This window comes from Anomaloglossus baeobatrachus, chromosome 5, assembly GCF_048569485.1.
Source record: "Anomaloglossus baeobatrachus isolate aAnoBae1 chromosome 5, aAnoBae1.hap1, whole genome shotgun sequence".
NCBI lineage: Eukaryota > Metazoa > Chordata > Amphibia > Anura > Aromobatidae > Anomaloglossus > Anomaloglossus baeobatrachus.
In genome coordinates this window covers 52,284,607-52,309,133 of record NC_134357.1, presented here as the reverse complement: position 1 = coordinate 52,309,133, position 24,527 = coordinate 52,284,607, and the positions used below count along the sequence as shown (strand labels likewise).

Sequence of the window (24,527 nt, the reverse complement as noted above, 5' to 3'; positions counted from 1 at the left end):
TATACAATGTATTTCTATTAAAAAGTACATATATTGTAAATACAGTACAAAGGGAACCTGTCACGTTGTACACAGTGATCTGAGGACCGCACGGTCTATAGAAGCGGAGCAGAATGGGTTTATTGGAGACGATTCGGTATAACTTGTACTTTATTAACATGGGTATGAGTCCAGTGGGCGGTCCCTATTTAGTGATTGACAGTCTTTCCTGTATGACTATGCCTACAGAGATAGTTGTCAGTTGACAAACAGTAGGAGTAAGGCTATGTGCACAATTAGCATTTTTTTCTGCACAAAAAATTTTTTTTGGCAGGAAAAAAGCGAGTTTTTAAGCTTTTCATGCTTTTTTATTTATTCGGATTGGGAAAACGCAGGAAAAAAAAAAAGCAGAAATATGCTGCTTTTTTCTGAAACAAAATCTGCAAGGAAAAAAAAAAAAAAAGCAACGTGTGCACAGCACGTCAGGATTCTGATACTTTGCTGGGATGCTTTTTTTTCCTTTGCATGAAAAAAGCAACTTGTGCACAGAGCCTAAAAGTCCAGTGGGCAGTCCAACTCAATAATTGACAGCTACATCTCTAGGCACAGTTATACAGGGAAGACTGTCAATCACTGACGAGGCCCGCCCACTGGACTCATACAAACAGCAGGGATATCAGTGAATAAAATACAAGTTTTATGGAAACTTTGCCAAAAAAAAAATGTCTAATCAGTCTGATCGGGTCCTCCTGGCCTATAACATCCAGCCTGCAGACATAATTTCCAACCTGACAGCTTCTTTTTAAAGTAAAATATGAATAAGATGCACTGTGGTTACAACGAAGTCTTATGCATGAAATATCTGCGTTAAGTATGTTGGTGAATATAACTTGCGAAGTTTCATTTCAAAATGACGATGAGAAGATAAAATTTAACTAATAAAGATCAAAGTTTAAAAACTTTCCAAAACTTCGGACATTTCTCATGCAAGACTCCGTATAAAAAGTCAGAAAAATTGCAGCATGCTGCCACCATGTGGACAAATGGAGGAAAATCGTATGCTAAGAAGTTTCTGAAATTAATGTTTATGGATCCTAAACGGCAGCTCCCTTTAGCATCTTCTACTTTTTAGCTTTTCAGCTCATGTTTTGCATTATGGCATTCTTAAAACAAGTACGGTAATTAGAGACCAGAAAATGAAAGCAACCAGAAGAATCCAGGTAACAGAAATTAGAATACTTGTAAGTTCATAGGGCTGCAGGTTTTTTTTCTAATAAAATACAATATATTCTGTTGTGATTTTTCATTAAGTTAACTAGATAAACAAAAACCCAAAAGGGAGGAATGGAAGTAACACATTAGAGCTGCTGTAAGAATCAGGAACATGGCTCTCAACCATAAGTAAAGTGCCGTGATACCCGATTGCACTGTTTGAAACATGATTTCATTATAATATATAAGTTCCCTCTAAATTGATTCCTAAAGAACCCGATTTTGCATGTTTATAGAAAAACTATTACATTACAATTTCACCCCCTGCAAAAGGCAACATCGAAACACACGTTGGGGTGGGCGTCACTGTCACAGACCTGTTGCCACTTGTGCAGAGGTAATAGGTAATAGTTCTTTTTGCCCTCCATACTGTCACTGTGCCATATTACATTTTATAACATATATATATATATATATATCTATATCTATCTATATATAGATATATCTATATATCTATATATTATATATACTTTTTTTTTCAGCTTTTTGATAATACACACTTTTTATTCCCCTTGCCAGGCATTTTTCAAACCCTGAACTGAAAGACACCCCAAAACACTAAACATATGAACAATGGAGTGGTTTTACAACAGAAAAACAGGAAGAGTCTATTAAGCAATTGATTTTTATTTTTTGTATTAAAAAGGAAAAGAAAATAGATTTGTTATAAACAAAAAAAAACAAGTTCCTAAAAAGAAAAAAACTCTTTGGGCGCATACACTTTGGGTAATTTACTTATTTATTTTAAATCTCTTTTCTTTTTTGCCCTCTAATATTCATTGAAAATGTTTTGTGTCAAATTCTTAAAAATTGGCGCACATGGTTCATGAATTTTACACAAAATCAAAAATGCTGATTAATTTTTGGTATACAACTTTAAAAAAACAAAACCCAAACAAAAAAACACCAACTAAAAACACAAAAAACAAAGCAAAAAATAAAAAAAAACCAACAAAAAAAAACAAAAACGAAAGAACAAAAAAAAAAAAAAAGAAAAAAATAAAACACTAAAGCAGAAAAGTCAAATGTCATCCCTCAAAATACGGTGTAAAAAAATCTGAAGTACATAACATCACTCCTGGAACACTGGAAGGACCAGTATACATTTGCGCAACTTTTTTTCCGACTTTTTAAAAAGTCGCAAATGGTCATCAGCTGAAAATATCAGAAAAAAAATCCCCAAGCATAGCTGAAATAAACAAACAGGTGATTTCATGAAATTTATTTTAAAAAAAAAGACAAATGAAAAAAATGGATAAGGAGCAAATGAAAAAAGGGGGTGAACAAAAATGAGAAAACAAACAAATGCATATACCATACAAACAGAAGCATCAATACTATAGACTAGTAGTACAAGGTATAGGAGCGCAGCAATAATCACAAGAAAACTCTGAATTCTGGTCACACAGCACCCCCTCTTGGTGAATAAGGAAAAACAAAAATAACTAGATTTATTTCTCTTTCCACAATTTTTATTGTAATTTTGGATAAATGTTGAGAAAAAAAAATATAAGGTTCATTGTAAAATCAAACAACAATGGTCTCCTAATATCAGCGCTGGCTCAGGTTCTGGGAAGACGCCGGCATTTTGTGAAGCCAATTATCATCCGCGGTGAGATGAAGGCCTCAAATAAATCAGGTACAATTTCCTTTTTCAATTAATGGCCAATTAACACAACCAGACTCCACTAAAAATATTACAGGGATCCCATTAATCTACTAAAAATTAACTTCACCTTTCTGTTAGTAAAACAGGCATAATTCCTGCGGGAAAAGGGAGGATTGTGACACGTTATTAAGGGAAAAAGGTTTCATTTTTATTAACCTCATTTTCCAAGTCACTTGAAGAAGGAAGGAAAAATTAGCTGTTAATTAAGAAGAAATAATGATGATCCCAATATCTGGAGGAAGATACAATATAAGCGCAAATGCAAAAAAAGCAAATAAACTATAGATGAGGAAATGCAGAAACCTAGATGTATATCAAAGGCACAGTATGTCTGGTGGGGGTCCCTATCCCACCTGAACCCTTTAGGCTGTGTGTCCACGGGAGAATGTAGCTGCGGATTTTTCTGCATCAAAATCCGCAGCTTTGTTGCAGATTTTTCCGGATCAAAATCCGCACGAAATCCGCTGCGGAAAAATCCACAGCATGGGCACAGCATTTCCAAAATGCCATAGAAATGGCTGGGAAGTACCTGTGCTGCAGATTTTCGAGAAATCCGCGGCTTTTCCGCGAGAAATCCGCGCATTTTCCGCAGCGTGGACACATAGCCTTAATGGCCAGGAATATGCTGGAAGTCTATGGCCGGATATATTCCTGTACAAGGATTGCAATACACAGACTTGGTGCAGATCTTTCGACCCAAAAATAAAGCATCACATGAGACCTTGAAATAGGTCTATCTGAGCCCGGTCAATGGGAGCTATAAAGATCGTGGGCAGCAACCAGGCATATCCGGTCACTCATAAAATGCAAAATGCAGCCAAACATTCTTACCATTGCCACAGCAGTCATACACTAAATTTAAAATTAATTAATCAAGTGGAGAAAGTGATTTTTGGATGGTATTCACACACATGAGGGTTTCATTTTGCGATTGCATGCATAGATTTTTTTTATAATTTTATTTATTTTTTTTTTACTTAAAAAGCTATTCCCATCTTTAAGATCCTCTCCTAATTGTAGTAGGTGTAATATTAGCCAATACACCCAATTAGAAATGTAGTATAGTTCTCCTGATTATCTAGGTCTCTTACCTCATGTGCAGGGCATTGCAGCTTAGGGATCTATGATTATGACTACTCATATAGTGACAGTTAGTTGCTAGTTGTCATAACCATTGATACCTAAGCTGCAATGTCTTGCACATGGGGTAAGAGACATAGAAATGGAGTATAGTTCTCCTGATTAGTAATATATCTTACCTCATGTACAGGGCATTGCAGCTTAGGTATCCATGGATATGACCACTAGCAACTAACACTATGAGCAGTCTTAACCATGGATACCCAAGCTGCAATGCCCTGCATATGAGGTAAGAGATATAGCTAATCAGGAAAACTATACATTTCTAATTAGAGGTATTTGATATTATTACTACACCTACTACATATTGGGAAAGGGTCTTGGAGATGGGAATACCCCTTTAAGCTCTGCTAACTGCAGTTGGATTTGCACAGAGTTACCATACTTCATGTACATGTTTACATATGGACGTATAAACGAGGATTTAACTAGGGGAATTGATCTAAGAATTATTACAAATTTTCTCCTCCACTGCCATTGTTGGACTTTATTGAATCCTCTATCACTTATTAAAAAAAACGTTTTGTTTTTGTTTTTTTTATAAAAGAAACCTTTTGAAAATATTTATGGGATCTAAAGGGGTAAGTTTTCTTCCTTGTAGAGCAGGGGTGGGGAACCTCCGGCCCGCGATGCCCTTTTATGCGGCCCCCGGGCAGATTCCCGGGGGCGGCAGTGCTTGAGCCACCACCGCCATCTTGTGGGCCACCGGCCCTTTAAATCCGCACAGGTGCTGCTGTGCTTACCAATGCGTTCTCCCGCTGGCCAGTGCCAGCGAGAGAGGACTTACTTTGTGGGCGAGTTTAGTGCTCTGCGTTGCCCGCCCTCTGCCCTCGGAGCTGCATGCCCACCCCCGGCCCTCGGAGCTGCGTGCCCACCCCCCGGAGCTGCGTGCCGGCCCCCCGGCCCTTGGAGCTGCATGTCTGGTGCCTGCTCTCCGGTGCTGTGTGTACAGCGCCAGCCCTCCGCTGCTGTGTGCCCTGTCCAGTGCTTTGTGTGGCCCCTCCCCTCAGTGCTGTGTGCCCCCCAATGCTGTGTATCACCCCAGGTTTGTGTGTCCCTCCTCCCCCCCACTGATGTCAGGGCTCCGCAAGTGATATCTGTGCCCCGCCCAGTGGTGCCTGCACCCCAGCCCCTCTTGTGATGTGCATGTCCTCAGCGTCTCAGCGTCTCCTGTGACTTATACATCACAAGAGGGGCTGGGGGCACATACATCACAAGAGGGGCTGGGGGCACATACATCACAAGAGGGGCTGGGGGCACATACATCACAAGAGGGGCTGGGGGCGCATACATCACAAGAGGGGCTGGGGGCACATACATCACAAGAGGGGCTGGGGGCACATACATCACAAGAGGGGCTGGGGGCGCATACATCACAAGAGGGGCTGGGGCATATACATGTCCCCAGCCCCTTGTGTGTTGTATGTGCCTCCAGTGTCTCCTGTGATGTATATGATTTACCAATCTTATCACAAAGAGTTGACTGTGCTCCAGACTCAGACAAAAATGAAAAAGCAGCTGTGAGAAGAAACATGATTAGTATCACCAAACATCACAGCTGCACCAAAGAGAAGGAGCTCTGGCCGCCACAGTAAGGGTAAGTTAATTGTTTGACCAAATATAGCAGGGTCATTTTCACATTGATAATTTTCTGCTGCCCCCGAAGGTTGGTAGAAATTTCCAAATGGCCCCCGGCTGAAAAAAAGGTTCCCCACCCCTGTTGTAGAGAGTGACATTTCTATCATGAGTGGGTGAGGAGGCTTATGAGCCATGCAATACTCCTCTGGGAAATTGAATATAGAAACTGCCTCTTCAGAGAGGAAGAGGACTTGAGTGCCATCTATTGAAAGTAGCAATCCTCAATGTCCGTATCGACCCTTAATGAGTCTTGACTTTTAGGACTGCTATTGCCAATAGGTGGCACCAGAGTGCCAAAAAAATAACTATAAAACATTAAAGGGGTGATCCACTACAAAGCATAGTTGCCACATCGGTGTAAAGCTGTGACAGAAGGCTTTTTCCAAATACCTCCTGTTGTCCATTGTCCCTGTGAGTGGCGCTATTGCTGTCCAGTCATACCTACCACATGACCTGGGTTGCAGTGACATCTGATGTCCACTGATATGTCAATTTCCAAAATTGGAAGTTGACCCAGGAATCACTGAGGCGGGACCCAGTTTTCCGGAGTAACTGGGCTGTGGGCAGTTTTACCACACGTCACAACCCATCATCTCTTGTGCTCTCTTAGTCACCTCAGAACACCGCAAGCACGAGCGATGATGGACTGTGACGTGCGGTGAAACTCCCCCCACAGCCCAGTCACTGAGGAAAACTGGGTCCTACCTCGGTGATGCCGGGTCACCTTCCAATTCCGGAACTTGATATCGCATCACCGGACATCAGAGGACACTGCAGCCCGGGTCACATGATGGTGATGAGCGGACAGCGATAGCACTGCTCACAGACACAATAGACAATAGAAGGTATTTGGAAAAGGCCTTGTCTCACAGCTTTACATCGATGTGGCCACTACACATTGTAGTGGACCATCTCCTTAAAAAAGATATTTTGCAGAGGAAACCACCTTCAGAAAGGGAAGGTGACTGGGAGCAGCATAATATAGAGCAAGAAAGCCTGATTACAGGGATGTATCACTTACTGGGCTTCTTGGTGAAGTTTGAAGTTTTCATAGAATCCTGGTTTGTCTGATGTAGAAGAGCCAAGACTCCAGAGTTTTGCATAACCCTGCCCATACCACTGATTGGCAGCTTCCTGTGTACACTGAGAATGGTCAGCAAGATGACAATGGGGGAGGTGTTACACAAATTGTCTGGACTGCTCTGTTTGTGAAACCTAATGGTCAAGCAGTGATAATCTCCTGCTGATAAAACACTGATTGTATTGACACTACAGCACATAGCCTAATAAGTGACACATCCCTGTAATCAGGTTCTTGTGCCCTATATTATCCACTACTTTTCTTCTTCTGGATTGATATTTCATTCTGAACTCATGGGTAAAATCTGTAAGCTCTGTATGCAGTGGAGAAAGATCTTCCCAATACTGAGATAGGAGATGACACTCTTTGCTCAGAAAGTTGTATGGAAAAGGAAAAAGCAGACATTGTGCTGCAAGTTCTCCTGAAACGGCAGTTTTTCATAGAATTTTATGAGCACCAACTGTCAACTATTGCATTAATATGAACATGTGTATTCACTGCACACAGATTTTAGCTAGGAATTGAAAAATTGAGAATATAAGATCTGCACAGGACGAGAAAGAACCAGATTTGCCTGATAAAGAATATGAAACTTTGTAAAGTATCTCAAGTGAACTAACAATTAGTGATGGGCGGACCCAGACTGAAGAAGTCCGGATCCGAGTGTTTTCAAAAGTATCTGGGTGCCGGACCCGGGCTCAAGGTTCTCCGGCTAATGATCGGGGTCCAGCAACTCGGGAAATAAAAAAAAAAAGAAATTAAAATAAAGCAATCGCGTTATATTTACCAAGTCTCTGGTGCAGCTGCAACTGCTTTTGGGATGCTCATTTACCTTCATGCATATTCACTGCTTCCCCCGCCCACCAGCAGTCCTGGCGTCTGATTGGTTGCAGTCAGACAGCGCCACCAGTCTGTGTGACAGCGTGTCTAGCTGCTTGCATTCACATACCTTGTCTGCAGGTCACTATAGATTGGAGTAAAAATAAATAAAAATTGCTGTAGGTCTCCCCCGTTTGATACCCAGCACGGAGACTTGGTAAGTGTACCACACTCCAATCCCCTATACCTTCTTCCACCATTTTTAAAGTGCCAGATACTGGTCCCCATGCACATGTGGACCGGCGTCTGGCTAGATATTCGGGATTATTTCTAGGCCGGAGCCGGTTTTTTCAAATATGGTTAATCCCGTTGATTCCAGATATCTGAGAGTTCACCCCTCACTACTAATACATAGTTACATAGGTTTAAAATAAGACCTCAGTCCATCTAGTTCACCCTTCCTCCACCAATTTTGTCATTAAGTAATTTACAACAGACAATATTGTGTGCACTGAGGAAATCATCCAGCCCTTTTTTTTTAAAAGCTGTTATAGTATCTGCCATCACTGCCTCTTGTGGTCGGTATTCCACAGTCTGACTGCTCTAACTGTAAAGAACCCTTTCCTATTTAGGTGTCGGAATCGCTTTTCTTCCACTCGCAGTGAGTGCCCCCTGGTCCTTAGTATTGTCTTTGGAAGAAATAAGTCATGTGCCAGCCCTTTATATTGACCACACATATATTTATACATATAAATGAGATCTCCTCTGAGACGTCTTTTTTCTAAGCTAAACATATCTAACTTTTTCAACCTCTCATCATACGGGCGCCTCCATTCCTTGTAGTAGTCTAGTTGCCGCCTTTGAACTGACTAACTTCTGAATGTCCTTTTTAAAATGTGGAGCCCAAAACTGTATCCCATATTCCAGATGTGGCCTTACAAGTGATTTATAGAGGGGTAATATATACATTGGGATCACGGGATATAATCTCTCCTTTTCTTATACACACTAAAATGTTGTTTGCTTTAGCAGCTGCTGCCTGACATTGAGTGCTGCTGCTCAGCTTATTTGTAATGAGAATACCCAAGTCCTTCTCCTGTTCTGTAGTCCCGAGTTTACTTCCATTTTATACGCAGTTATAGGATTATTCCGTCCTAGGTGCATTACTTTACATTTATCAACATTAAAATCTCATTTGCCAAGTGTCTGCCCATTCTGACATCTTAGGGCTGTTTCACATATCCGACATTTCGCCGGATTACCGGGTCCGCCACACTCCAGAACAGTGTTAATACTGTACAATGGCATCGCAGCAACCTCTAGTCACATGCTCCGGTCAAATGACAGCATGTGACCGGAGGTTGCCGCGATGCCATTGTACTGTATTATACTGTACTGGAATGTGGCGGATCTGGTAATCCGGCGAAATGCCGGATGTGCGAAACGGCCCTTATCCAGATCGTTTTGTAATATTGTACTATCAAGGTCAGTTTTTAATATCCTACATAGTTTGGTGTCAGCAAAGACTGACACTTTACTATCAATTCCATCCACAAGGTATAAATAAAATATAAATAAAGAGATTAAAAAGAATCGGTCCTACACCAATTAGAGAATGTACCATTTATGACTTTGTTTCTTATCTTTTAGCCAATTCCTTACCCAGTTGCACATAGTTTCCCCTAGTCCCTGCTTCCGCAGCTTCAGTATAAGGCTAATGATTGAACGAAAAAAAATAAAATAAATTAAATGACTTTTTTGCATCTTTTGAATTAGACTGAATTCATATGGAAAAAAAAACCAAAAAAAAAAAACCACAACAAACTATATGTGGCTCACCACCTCCTGAGTAGTTACTCTATATACTCTGCTAGCAAGGGGCGCAACCTAAATTCTGGGTCCAGTTACAACCGAGCCCTCCAAGGGTTTTCTAACTAGCAGCACCCGGTGGACCCCATTCACTATAATGGGGTCTGGTTTGCGTCATGGCTTCTTATTGAAAAACGTTTTATTATGCTTTTTTGTTTTGTCAAGATCTGCAACATAAACGGATGTGAACAGAGTCTTATCCGGAAGACAATACTGTACCAGATTGGATACTGCGCTGAACGCACAATGATGAACACGCGGACAGAGAATAATTTCCCTTTTTTACACTCCTCGCTGACCACGTAATAAATAACAGTCATAAATACAGGCTTCGTTAATAGAGCATGGGAACTATAATTACTAATTATTGTTGATGGAAAGCTGCCAAAATCTAATAAAACACAAGTTAAGGACAAAGACCTCAATGTGCAGCCGGAATGACCCCTGGGACACAATTTATAGATGGTTTCCATTCTTACTGGAAGGGAAAGGTTTATTTTACTTGCAAGACGAAGACACGGAGTATTTTTAGTCTCTAAATACAGGACTGTGCTTCCTATATTGAGCCAAGAGCCTGACAGCCTCAGTGTAAATACAGAGTGCCAAGAATACAGGCCGCGCGCCCAAAGCCTAATTTAGCAGAACATGAGTCTCAGACTTTATATCACACAGTAAAACCTTCAGTGGACCAATGCCTCGCGTATATACAGGGCATTAAAGAGCCACTAAACCTCTTACACAAAAACTGACTGTAAAAAATTTCTTAAATAGAGAATAAAAATCATTTAGAATGATATAGATGATTATAGGGAGGGTGAGCGCCGCACAGCTTGGCTGTGGAGAGACAAGTTACAGGGAAGCATATGTGCCGCCACGTCCGTAACACCAGTCTAATAATGTGCAGGTCCCACTAATGCCGATAAAAACCCCAAACCGTCTCCAAGACCCGTGAAGACGTCTTGTGGTATCGGCACATAGATCCCTTTAAGTTCTATATTTTGCTCCCTGCAGCCTCCATGAATTAGACTTTTTTCCCCAGCACATCCCCATAGATGATTAATTGATGTGAGATCTGGGGAATTAGGAGACCTTGAAATCCTTGGCATGTTCCTCAAAGCATTCCTGCACAATTTGTGCAGTGCATCAGAGGCAGTATGCTGCTGAAAAAAAACATCTTTAATGAAAAGTCCCACAAAAAAAAGGAAACAAAAATGTCACTACCCAAGAACTAAGTGTGTCGCCCAGGGTTATGGGGTACTCGGTCCCGAGTGGTGTATAACTGGGGAATGTCACTTTTGTGGACGTTGCAAGGTTCGGCACACTGGGTGCTTTTTGAAAAGGGGAAAATTTACAGGGGATTGTTGAATAAAGTTTATACGTGACGCCACTTGCGGTTTGTGGCTATGTGGATGGAGCCGCCGCTGCATAATGTTCACTACTGGGGCTGGTGTTAGTGGCAGCCTGAATGTTAGGCCCTCCGCAAGCAGGGCCAGGCCACAGAGGATGGGTGTTTTAGGTGGGTGTTGAAAGAAGGTAGGCCACAACAGGAGTTTGATGTAGCTGGTTCCTTTACTCACTGCAAGCTGGTAACTGGTCACCCGAGGCTGGCTGGTCTTAACCGCAGGTCCCCTTAGTCCCAGTGCCGGTTTAGTGACCTGGTGGCTTCTTTCCCCTGCACCTGTTTTTGGATGGTGGGTCCCCGTGGCATAGAGCGGCCAGGGGTACCCTCCTGGTTGTCTTCTTCAGCAGTCCATATGACGGTAGTGTGAACCCTGTGGGGTTGGAGTCTCTGGTCCTGTTCCCGGTTCTCCCTTTGCTACTGAGTCCGGAACTTCAAGGTCAGTGAGGTCCTTTATGGTCCCCTAACTGTGCAGATTTTAACAGGTCTGCCTGGAGCTTTTGCCTGACCTAGGATTCTGTACCCAGTTGATGTGTAGTTCCGGGAGTACTCCACCGTACTCCACCGGCAACTAACCGCCTGGGACCTCAGGTCATTGCTCACTCCGGTCACTTTGTCTGCTCACTTTCACAGTCCCTTCTCTACTTCCACCATTACTGTGTGTCTTCTCTGTCTGACTATTCACTCTGTCTGCCCCTCCCACCTGGTTGTCTAGTGGACTGGATTGGCTCCACCTCTAGGCAGCCATCCATATCTTCCGATTCTAGCCTTATACCATTCTATGGGGGATAATTGGGGAAAAACAGGTATTATCTGGAGTGTTTGTGTGTTAACGGCACTGGTTTTCTAGGTCCCTAAGGGATAGGCCCTGCATCCTGGTGGGGATGCAGTACCTTGTAGCTCCCTGATTACCTCAGGGGCGCTACATTAGCATGTAGCTGTTCATACCACGTGGCATTATTAGGAAAAACTGGTGTCCACGGGGTATGAAATTACAGAACATGGGCTTCTAGGCTGGCCCACAAGACTTGACTTCAAAGTAACATCTGAACTGGAGAACCCACATTTCCCATAGAATCACTGCCTCAGAAGTCATATCTTCAATCCATTCGTTCCATTGTGCATCATCGCATCGTCTCTTCCCCAGGTAGGCAATCCATGTGAGTCTTCCCCTTCTCCATGCTCCACTTTCGATGGTTGTGTGTCCACTGTAGGTGCTTTCGGTGGTGGACATGGGTCAGTATTTTTTCATCAATTTGTATTAAAGTAGCTCAATTTTAGGGAATACATAAGACTGACTAACCATTACTCCCTGTGCACATCAGTGAGTCGTCAGTGCACAAAATGGACTCTGGTTGCCCTTTTATGAATTAACTTGGTAGGTACTAACCACTATATTCCATAAGAGCTGCTATTTTTGGGGTGCTGGGACCGAGTAATCACCATTTGCTCTTGTTGTTCAGGTCTTTCCGGCTTCCAACTCATTAACTACAAGAATGGACTGTTTTCTTGTTGTGTAATATAGCCCACTCCTGCTACGTGCCTTTGTCAGTAGATAATATCATTGATATTCCTTCACCCTTATGTGGTTTTAATATTATGGATTTTTAGTGTAGATGAGATTAAATCAGTGTGTATATATATATATATATATATATATATATATATATATATATATATATATATATATATATATATATAAAAAATACACATACTGATGTTATCTAGTGACAAAGGTATATTACACAACAAGAAAACAGTCCATATACTGATGTAATCTCATGTACACTAAAAATATATATATTTTTCTTTAACATGTTGCACCCCTAAAGACTGCCTAGCCAACAGCCCTTATATGGGTAGCTGCCATACCCAGGGGCTGCTGTTGCGGGTATATCGATGACGTATTTTGGCTTTCAGACATTACTGTTTCTGCAGTATAGCAACTGAATATCGCCCATAAGACATAGAAAAAACAAAAAGTAGAACAGCACCACTATTGCAGGTACTAGGTGCCAAGCCTTACCAAAGCCAACTAAAAATTTGTAATATTTACATATTAAAAAAAAAGCATAGGCAGCACTCCAGTTTTTCTAAGTGGAAAATATGGACTTTGAGCCTAGCGGCAACGATACAGTTCCTGAGAACCTTTGTTAGTGCTTGACAAAGGTTCTCAGGAACAGAAACATTGCAACTGGGCTCAATAAAGTCCACACTTTCCACTTAAAAAACTGGGGTGCTGCCTATGCTTTTTTTGGATGTACCCATAAGACATACAGCAGAAATTATGGGTGACACCTATGGTCCGATGTGCCCTATAGTCTTAAAAAAAAAAAATATATCCTAAGACCCTTTACACTCCCCATAGGTCTCCTGCTAAAGAGAACGGTTTCAATTTTTGTTAATTTTTTGCTTTCATCTCACATACATTTTTTTTATTCTGAGGAACATAAGAATTTTTGCCAAAACCCCCCCCCCCCCCCCCCCCCAAAAAAAAACCAACAAAACAAACCGTTGTTATACATTTATACATTAGTTGTGTGTCATCGGGTTATTTAAATGCACGAGTCAGATACAACCAAGGCAAAGTTGTGCACTTTGTTCTCTGGTCCAACATCCTTGAGGAATTGGAATGATCACAAATCTATAGGAGAAGGTCCCTTCTAAGCCAGAGAAACAAAACAAAAACTAAAACACCCCAATATGGCCAAATAAATGAACACAAGCCCTTCAGACATGCATCACTGCTTAAAATTAAAAATCAACCTTTTATTTTTTACTCTGTGCCTCATTTCAGTAGTACAAATGGGCTGACAAGACATGTGATGATAAGTAATGGTCTCACAGCTCCTCCAGCAATCCACAACAGAAGATAGAATAGTTACAGCAGTTATATGAAGCCATACCGTGAAGTTTTCCTGTGACTTGTAGTTTTCGTCTAGGTACACTCGAGCTCTGTTGTATTCTTTCATAGCATCACTCGACAGAAGATCTCTGAAAGCAAGAAAGACAGAATTTACTGAACACGAATGATGGGCTGGGAAAAAAAAGGTATGATTGGCAACTTAAAACTTTGTGGGTTTTTTTAATTTAAAAAAAAAACAAAAAAAAAAAACAAAAAATAAAAAAACAAAACAAAAAAAAAAACTAGGCAAAGTGCAAACGTTTCAGTTTTTTTTCTCTCCAGACAGATTTCCTTTATGACCTATATCTTGTTCCAGATGTAAAATTCCTTTTACTAATGAAGAAAAGTAAATAAATAATTACGGCTGACCACAGTTAACAGAGAATATTATTTCTCGTGACCAGTTTGGAGCTCAGATATTATGTGTCTGAGCCAAATCATAAATTTAAAGAGACAAAATCTCAGAAAGGTAAAAGGGGTATTCCTATTCTAGCAATTTATCTGGAATCTCTACCAAAGTGACTGAATAAGATAGATCATTATATATGTATATACATAGATACACACACATTATATATATAGATATATATATACAGATACACATATACGGTGTGTGTATGTGTGTGTGTGTATATAATATATATATATATATAATGTCTGGACACACCTTCTCATTCAAAGAGTTTTCTTTATTTTCATGTCTCTGAAAATTGTAGATTCACACTGAAGGCATCAAAACTATGAATTAAACATGTGGAATGAAATATATTTAAAAAAAAGTGTGCAACAACTGAAAAAATATGTCTTATATTCTAGGTTCTTTAAAGTAGCCACCTTTTGCTTTCATTACTACTTTGCACACTCTTGGCATTCTCTTGATGAGCTTCAAGTGGTAGTCACCGGAAATGGTCTTCCAACAGTCTTGAAGGAGTTCCCAGAAATGCTTAGCACTTGTTGGCTCTTTTGCCTTCACTCTGCGGTCCAGCTCACCCCAAACCATCTCGATTGGGTTCAGGTCTGGTGACTGTGGAGGCCAGGTCATCTGGCGTAGCATCCCATCACTCTACTTCTTAGTCAAATAGCCCTTACACAGCCTAGAGGGGTCATTGTCCTGTTGAAAAATAAATGATGGTCCATCTAAACGCAAACCGGATGGAATAGCACGCCGCTGCAAGATGCTGTGGTAGCCATGCTGGTTCTGTATGCCTTAAATTGTGAATAAATCCCCAACAGTGTCACCAGCAAAGCACCCCCGCACCTTCACACCTCCTCCTCCATGCTTCACGGTGGGAACCAGGCATGTAGAGTCCATCCGTTCACCTTTTCTACAAAGATACGGTTGTTGGATCCAAAGATCTCAAATTTGGACTCATCAGACCAAAGCACAGATTTCCCCTGGTCTAATGTCCATTCCTTGTGTTCTTTAGCCCAAACAAGTCTCTTCTGCTTGTTGCCTGTCCTTAGCAGTGGTTTACTAGCAGCTATTTTACCATGAAGGCTCCTGCACAAAGTCTCCTCTTAACAGTTGTTCTAGAGATGAGAAGGTGTGTCCAAACGTTTGGTCTGTACTGTATATATATATATATATATATATATATATATATATATATATATATATATATATATATATATATATATATATATATATATATACATATATATATATATACATATACATATTATATATACATACACACACACACACACACACACTGTATATGTGTATATATCTCAGAAGTTACATCATGACTAAAAGGAAAAAGAATAAAATGACATTGGTTTTAGTAGACAAAGATAAAAAAAAAATTCAGAAGTATTTAAAACTACTTTTTGTAGATTGTATAGAATTACTAATTGCCCGAGATACTAGCGCCATACAGTGCACAGTATCTAAATACAAAACCTTTATTGCAAAGTTGTATAAAGTATTTTCTATAGGTAACTATATTACGAAAGCAACATATTGTAATAAGTTTTGCAGTATCTGTGCTGTGTGTAAAATATATTTCTATCACCACCACTAGAGGGCAGCATTGACCAACTTTCAGAGCACTGACCATACCGGGTTATGAAATTGGAACATATTCATTTGCTTGATTAACATCACATTGACGGCACAAGGGTTTTCCTCAGTCACCAAAAAAGAAGCAGCTGAAATGTATTTGTTTTACAAATTGCACATTAACCTTGCATTGCTATCTACCCATAGTTGAAGGTCAATTTCACAGAAAATCAAATTTAATCAGCGATAACATAAGCAAGGAGAGGAAGCTCAGGACATTTATTTTTTAACTTTTAAAAACCAGCCAGGGGAACATTCCAGTTACTGAAGAAAAAAAAAAAGAAAACAACAAAAACACTTGAGGAGATGTGTGAGAACAGAATGTAATGAGTCAAAAAACTTAATTTTTCTATAATAAAAAGTTCTTTAACTTTGACCCCCAGATTGGAAAAGTTATTTAAACTCATAACTGAAAATTGTAATTGTGGAAAGGAATCAGTGACGTTCTATGGCTTTTTATTCGGAGGATATTTCTACCATTAAAGAATTTGGTCGGCTAGTAATCCTCCGCCACCATTTTTTGTGAACCAATTTTACAGTTTTAATAGGTTGGGCAGGGACAGATTAAAGGTGTTTTCAGGGAATAAAAAATAATGTATGAGCACATAATAATAATAATAATATTATTATTATTATTAATAATAGTTTAATTAGCACCTCTTACTCGTTTTGTGTAGGATGGCAATCACTTTAATTTACGTTTTGATGTTACACTAGAAATCTGTCCTATGATGTTAATAGGACGGCTGTGTATGAGCATGTGCAGTAGGACGTTCCGCTGGTGTTACCGGGAGATAACTTGTACCATATTTTCAGGTGAACTTAATGTGACCCTCTCTATACTTTTGGATGCACTTGTCCAGTTTTTCACTACTTTTTGGACAAATTGCGGTTCTCTACCAAGGAGCTTAATGGCAAAATTCACAACAGGTAAACGATCCATGAATCTCATAATGAAGTTTGGGGTTCAAATAGAATTGGAATTAAACATTCCTCCTCATCATGCTGTTCCCATTTTGACATCATGGAGACCTAGACAACTAACAGTAGATCAGCAGCCCCGCGCCATTGTGAGACTTCAAGCAGGATGTTCTGAGATGGAACTGGTCACTGAGATTAGTGCGTCACAGAGTGTCATCAGAAGGCTGCAACAGAGATACAGAGAGACTGGACAAGCCAGAGAAGTGGACATCCTTTGGCCACATCCCACACTGATCACCGCTTCAATGTGAACAATGCCCTCCGGAATAGAATGATGAATGCCACACAACTCCAGGCACATTTAAGGGAGAATAGAGGCATTTATGGGTGACGTCAGATCATTGTAAACAGTTTACGTAAGCGTAGTATTCGTACTAGAAGAGGTACCTGAGCACACCACTAGGCACAGGCATCTTTGTCTTGCTGGCTAAGGAGCCTGTGGGCCTCAGTCTTGCTCACTGATCAAACTTGATTCAAGCGGAGCAGTAATGTCCGCTAATGATATTGAGACGTTAAAGAAAGCGCTATACATTAGCCACTGTTACCAGACAAACCTTTGGTGGTTTTACAGTGAGGGCAGGTGTGTCTAGTCAATACATACGGTAATTGCCACACACTTTGGGAATGGTATAGTGACCGGTTTTCCATAAATTTCACTTGAAAGCCAAATATTCCTAACGTGAGTAATTATGTTATATAGATTACATACATACACTACTCCCAATAAATAATAATGCCACCACTGATGCTCCAGATATATAACAACATGCTCCCAGTGAGGAGATCTGCCCTAGACAATGGAATATGGCCGGACTAGGCATCAAAGCAGATGAACATTTTCTGCACTGAAATCCGCACCTTATAGCAGAAAAACACACCAAAAAACATGCATTTTTGGTACATTTTTGTGCAAAGTGGGTTTTTTTGTGAAATCAACGAGCGGAAGGGCTACAACACAGGGAAAAAAAAAGCATCAACAATTGACATGCTGCTTTTTTTTCTGCACCCATTACTGCAAGGGAAAAAAAAAAAAAAAAAAAAAAAAAAAAAGTACAGCACTTCAGAATTCTCATTCAATTTGCTGCCATACGAATAGACATGCAGATTCGGGCAAGAAATGGCGCCGAAAAATGCATAAAAAACGCAGCGTGCTTGCAAGGCCTTAGAGTTAGGCTGCTTTCACACATCCTGTTTTTGCCGTGCGGCACAATACGGCGCTATGCAGAAAAAACGCAACCGTTTTTTTTTTTGTCGGTTGTGGTTTTTCCCGCATAGACTTGCATTAGCGCCGTATTGTGCCGCATGGCCTTGCGTTGCGTCCGTTTTTTGCCGAATGCGGCATATTTAGCGCATGCGGCGGCCGGATGGAACGTTGCCTGGCACTTTTTTTGTGCGGCGAAAAAAACGCATCGCGCCGGATCCGGCGCGATTCACAATGCAAGCCTATGGACACCGGATGCGGCTTCCTGCGGCAAAAAACGCATCCGGCCGCTGGATGCGTTTTTTGTACTGCGCATGCTCAGTATCAAGCCGCATCCATCAAAAACCGGACGAGCCGCATGGGAAAAACGTATGCACCGGATTTGTTTTTTTTTTAGCCGCATCCATTGCATAGGTTTTTGAGCCGGATTGAGCCGCACTGCAAAAACCGGATGTGTGAAAGCAGCCTTAGACTGTATTTCTTCCTGAAGTTAACTTGGGTACCGAGACATCACTCCATACTAAATAAAAACTCAATAAAATAATTTGTAATTTGTATCAGTTTTGTAGGATACTAAATGTTTAAGCACTTGCAGACTGTGTCGAAACTTTGCATTTAGTTAGCAAACAAAAATAAAAATTCACTATGAATTCTTACATTATTTTCAATTCAATGTACTTACTTGACTAACTTGTCGACGTGAGCCATAGACGCTTCATAATTCTTCCCACCAACCTCTTGACAGTGCAACGATAAAAACTGAGGCTTCTGTGCGTGTACAGTCTGAAAAAACAAACAAAAACACAAAAATGACTAACAGATTAAAAGGAACATAATTTCTTCCAAATGCTAGCTGGGTTCCCTATATGACATGTGGAAGAAGATGCACTGGTCAGATGAGACAAAAGTAGAACTTTTTGGGCTCAATGCAAAATGCTATATGTAGCAGAAAACTGAAAACACCATGCCCACTGTCACACATGGTGGTGGCATCATCCTGCTGTGGGGAGGCTTTTCTTCAGCAGGGGCGGGGATGCTGGTCAGAGTGGCAAATATATAACTCAATACGCCATAAATGCCAGGACATGGTAAGATTTGTGTCTTTTGCTGGAAAGCCACCGGTTTGAGATTGGAGGAATAGTTGTTGGTAACTATTAGCTTACAATGAGAGGTCTATCATGAGATATCTGAGCTTTTAGTATTGCTACAGTACGTGTGTCTTGCACAGGTTCTCATTTACGTAAATAATAGAACTCGCCTAAGTCGTCGTCTCACAGAAGACAGTTCTTTTAACTTAAGACTTTAAGTAAAGTAGTTTTACCTGTCAGCGCTAATGAAAATAAACCCTTTTTGTACCAAGACACCTACACACATTCCTGAGCCACAACTACTCGAGAAAAATGTGAGCGCGGAGCCCGTTTTCCTGGAATGTACAACAGCACAGTAATATTACTGTTATTATATCTGCAGGCTTCTCCCTCCACTGTAATTACAAGCTAAATACCATTAACCTATTCTTCAGATCCTCATTCTGAGGACACAGACATCTTCCCTATTAAGTCTATTGAGCTCATTGACAGATTAAAAATTAAAACGCAATACGCAGGAAGCCTTTCCACAATGGAAGCGACCATTAAAAATACATGGTGCCGATACAATGTGGCGATAAAAGTATTAAAAATTCATGTGTTAGGTATCTGAAATCCCAAAGTCACAAGACAAGAGGTTCATACATTACTCTAACCAGCTGTCAATCACCTGCATCCAAATAAAGGTGGCTATGAAGTGGCATCTATTGCCAATACTGCATGTATGAGGGTGCTATTTGCATACCTTGTGCATAGGGAGAAGGCTGCCAATCAGTGGTGGGGGCGGGGTTATACAGAGCTCATGAATGCGAAGGACTACATGTCAGCAGGTTTACTAGTCCTCTAATGATAATCTCCTGCTGATAAAACAGCAAACTTATTAAAACAACACTAAGCAGCCCACAAAGTTACATCACTAGAATCAGGGACTTGATCTATACATTATGTGGCAAAATACTGGTGGCACATTCAGTCTAAGATTGTGTGACATTTATGTGGAGCATCATTTCTACATATCAAGCATCAGTCGTAAGCACATTTGGCTGAAATGTATTAGGCTGCAGAGACCCGCAGACTTCCTACAGTACACACTGCTGGACAGAGGTCGGCAGCAGATGTAGGGTTGCCAGTGACAGGTGGTGCATGGCAGTAATATCATGTGTTGCCCATGACCGCACACAGAAGGCAGCTGCACACGTCAGCGTTTGGTATGGAAGAGGAAACGGCACATCACGGGAGTGGGAAGGTCAGAATAATGGTTTCTTTTCAAAATGCGCTGATCTAAAACAGAAAGGGTCCAGGAAGGGGGACATTATACCAGGCTGTGAGATCTTATACCAGAACAGGGACATTATACTGGCATGGGGAACATTATTATTGGAAGGGGACCAGGATAAGGACATCATTACAAGAAGGAGCCAAAACGGTGGACATCATTACAAGAAGCCAATAAGGAGGATATTATTACAAGGAGGAGCCAGGACAGGGGACATTATTACAAGAAAAAGCCAGGACGGGGCACATTATTACAAAAAAGAGCCAGGACGGGGCACATTATTACAAAAAAGAGCCAGGACGGGGCACATTACTACAAGAACGAGCCAGGACGGGGGACATGCTTATGTGGCGCCCCTGACTTGGTCAGGCACCACAGAGTATTGCACCCATGCGGGAACAATGCTTCCAGGTAATCTCCAAAGGCCAAGATGAGGTGCACACACAAACATATAGTGACCAGGCTTCCCACATCACCAGAGGGGACCCTTGGGTAGCCAGAAGGGGTTAACTTTCAATTCCCAGCTGGGGGTGTGTTCAGGGGCCAGTTGCTAGGAAGCAGGGCAGAGAGAGGAAGAAGGAGAGTCTGGAGGAAGAAGTTGAAGTGTGTGGAAGGGAGCAGAGGAGCTCTCGTGTCAGACAGGTCCTGAGGAGTGCAGTAGCTGAAAGCGGGGGAGAAAGGAGTACCGTGGGTCGGCCTGAAAATCATCCAGAGAGAAGGGTGGCTGAGTACGGAGATCCCGGTATCCGAGCACACAAGGGGAACTAGGTCCCCAGTACAGGCAGCAGATCATCCAGAGCTGCTTAACCTACAGGTGGGGGGGGGGTACTTCATGCCCTCACCACGACTACACAGAGCTTGAGCCAAGCAGCAATCACCAGGCCCATAAGGGGACAGGGCCAGAAGCCATCCCACCAAGGCCACGCTGCCGGCAGACGAGCCAGAGAGAGGGGAGCAGGGTGGTAACAGCTTCCCTGGAGGGGTCCTACCACGCTTCAAGCAAAGGATCCTCCTAAAACAGAAAGAGTGCAAGGAAGGCGAGTGGACAGCTACCCTCAGAACGGCCTCCTGGAATTCCTGGTTCAACCTGGTTATCACAGTGTCGCCCGGGCATCTCACCGTGACCTCCAAACAGTGAGTAAACACGTTGAAAGACTTCTTGGACTGTGTTTGAGTCATTCTGCGACCTGTGGTCCCACACACATACACCGGGGCCTGGGGCTTGCCTCACTCTCAGGGGGCTAATATACTGACTGCACCCACCATCAGCCCCAGGCATCCCTTAATCTGCAGTGGCGGTCCCCGCTGACCGCAATACTGAGAGTGGCGTCACGACAATCCTAAAAGAAGGTTCCCTACCTGTGACCAGACTGTTCCATCCACGTGGAGTCCCTGAAGGTAATGCACCGACACATACTAGCGGGGCTTCACAGCTTCTGGCGTCACGAACAGGATTTGGACTAGACCTGTTCAGACAGGTGACCGTGTGCCTCAGAGGTCCGACCGCAAAAATTGAACCGCCGCCATATTGCCATCTTCAAAAGCGCGCGCTGTAGCCCGCGCGAGGGAGAAGAGCACCGCCCACGAAGAGGTGTGGCCGCCCCAGAATCCCCCACAATTCGGAGAGCGTACTGACCCAGGAAGTGGAAAGGGGGCGCGGAGATTTTTGAAGAAAAATGGACGCTGCAGGAGGTAATGCCCCTGGTCAGGGCGACGCAGCCCAAGCGAGGCCAGCCCCCTTCGCGCTAGACGCAGCAGCGCCTGGTGCCGGTGCCGCGGTCGCAGCTGCGCCGGCCGAAATCTCCCCCATAATGCCAGTTTCCTTGCTGTATGTCCCAGGAGCGCAATGGCTGCCCCAATACGCCGGTAAAATAGACACGCTGACCGGGTTTAAGAAGAAGATCAACACCCTGCTAGACATGCACGCGATGACTGGTAAGTAGAGGGCCGCTGTGGTGCTGGGACAATTGACTGAAGCAGCAGAATTGGAAGCTGAGTCCTGGACCAATGATGACCGGAGCTCTGTTGAGACCATCTTTGCCAAACTAGCAGCTGCTTTTGAACACCGCACCGAGGGAGAGCTGAGGACGGACTTCTATAACTGCCGGCAGAAGCCCCAAGATAGCATAAGAGCCTATGCCCTCAGGCTGCGGGCTGCACTACGGGCTCTCAAGCTGGTGGACCCTGTCAGTGATCAGGAAGGAAACCGGATGATGAAGGAACAATTCTTGCGGGGCCTGCGCTCTCCTGAGGATGGGAAGCAGATGAAGCTGTGGTCCCTGGAACACCCTGACGTGGACTTTGCCATTCTGAAAGACAGGGCAGTGAAAGCACTCCAACCTCCTGTGGACACAGACCCCGTCGCACCCGCATGGCCTGCCAGTTCCACGGCTGCAGGAGCGGAATCCTCCTCGCAGTCCCTGGTAACTGCAAAAGGACTCAACGCGTCAGCAGAGACTATAAATACACTATCCTCCCAGGTGCAACAGCTCACTAAGGACGTCGCACAAATCCTGAAAGCAATGCAGTTGCCCTCAGAGACCAAAGTCCCTCATCGGATCCTGCTAGCTGACAACCCAGAGGACGTCCCTTGGATGCGGAGGAGAAGAGGTCCCCCAACCCGAGGCAGGAGCATTGATCGCTATGACTCATCTGGACAACCCATCTGTCGTCGTTGCCAGGAGGCAGGACACTATGCAAGGGCCTGTCCTTTAAACGAGCCAAACCTGGGGCCGGGGGCCAGTCCTCAGGATTAAGAAGATCAGGCCCAGGTCGCTGCTGTGATCAGTACGTGGGTGGACGTCCGGTCCTGTCCATTGTCCTGGACGGGATCCCTACCCCGGCATTATTGGACACCGGCTCTCAGGTCACCACGATCCCGTATGTCCTTTATCGTAGGTTTTGGTCGGACGACGATCTCCGACCACCGGACCCCTCCCTCACCATCTATGCTGCCAACGGACAACCTATAGACCAGATCGGGGTCAAAGAGGTAACCATAAAGGTGGGAAGGCAGGAAATGAAGGGACAAGGACTGATTGTTGTGGACACTGATATTAGAGAAAGGAACCCGCAAATGATTTTAGGCACTAATGTCATAGAAAATTGCCTAGGGGAAGTGTTGTTGTTGCTTCACCAGATTGTTGAAGGTGCTGAGGGCAGGTCGCAAAGAGCCTTGCAAAAGGAGATCCGAATCATTCTGAGGAAGCAACAGGTAAAACAGACTGGCGGTGAGATTGGTAGTGTACGGGTGATGGATGCAAACCCCATTGTGATACCCCCACGGAGTGAAATGATGATGTGGTGTAGAGCAGCGGTAGGTCTCAGAGGACAAGATTACCAGGCTGTACTAGAGCCCACTCATTCAGACCACTGGCCCACGATTCTGACAGCCAGGGGGGTAGTTGATGTACACAAGGGACGAGTGCCTGTACGAGTGTTGAACTGTGGGGAGGAGGAAGCCAGACTACCAAGGTACGCTACCATAGCCAAACTGTTTACATGCTCAAATGACGCCATAACACCTGTAGGTCCCCTGACACAAGCTGACTCAAAAGAGGGCGAGACCTCCCAAAAGCAGTTAGAGGATTGGTGCCAGAAACTACACGTGGGGACTGACTCTACACCCGACTACCAGAAACATGGGGTTTACAGGGTCGTGCAGGAATACGAGCAGGTCTTTAGTAAGAACCCACTAGACTTTGGTAGGATCAAAGGGGTGCAACATCACATACCCACAGGCAGTCATCCTCCCATTAAGGAAAGACATAGGCCTATTCCACCAGCCCATTACCAGCGCACAAAGGACATGCTGAAGGACATGAAGGAGGCAGGCGTCATAAGGGACAGTTGTAGCCCCTGGGCGGCTCCCCTGGTCCTGGTAAGAAAGAAGGATGGCACGATGAGGATGTGTGTGGATTACAGACGGATAAATCAGATAACACACAAGGATGCCTACCCTTTGCCAAGGATAGAGGAATCCCTCGCTGCCTTGAAAGCCTCTAACTACTTTTCTACCCTAGATCTTACTAGTGGCTACTGGCAAGTATCTGTAGCAGAAGAAGATCGGGAGAAGACGGCCTTCACCACCCCAATGGGCCTCTGTGAGTTCAACAGCATGCCATTTGGACTCTGCAATGCCCCCGGGA

At 43.0% G+C, this 24,527-nt stretch overlaps 1 protein-coding gene across 1 annotated transcript in view; it reads right to left on the bottom strand.

The window, feature by feature from the left end:
* The window catches only part of INPP5A (inositol polyphosphate-5-phosphatase A), a 550,538-nt gene that overhangs the window by 327,072 nt on the left and 198,939 nt on the right, over nucleotides 1-24,527 (bottom strand). Inside the window, exons 3-4 of the mRNA XM_075351609.1 lie at nucleotides 18,698-18,798; nucleotides 13,773-13,860 (exon numbers count right to left, since the gene is read on the bottom strand). Coding sequence (XP_075207724.1) covers nucleotides 13,773-13,860; nucleotides 18,698-18,798 — 189 coding nt within the window. The remainder of the gene's footprint in view (nucleotides 1-13,772; nucleotides 13,861-18,697; nucleotides 18,799-24,527) is intronic.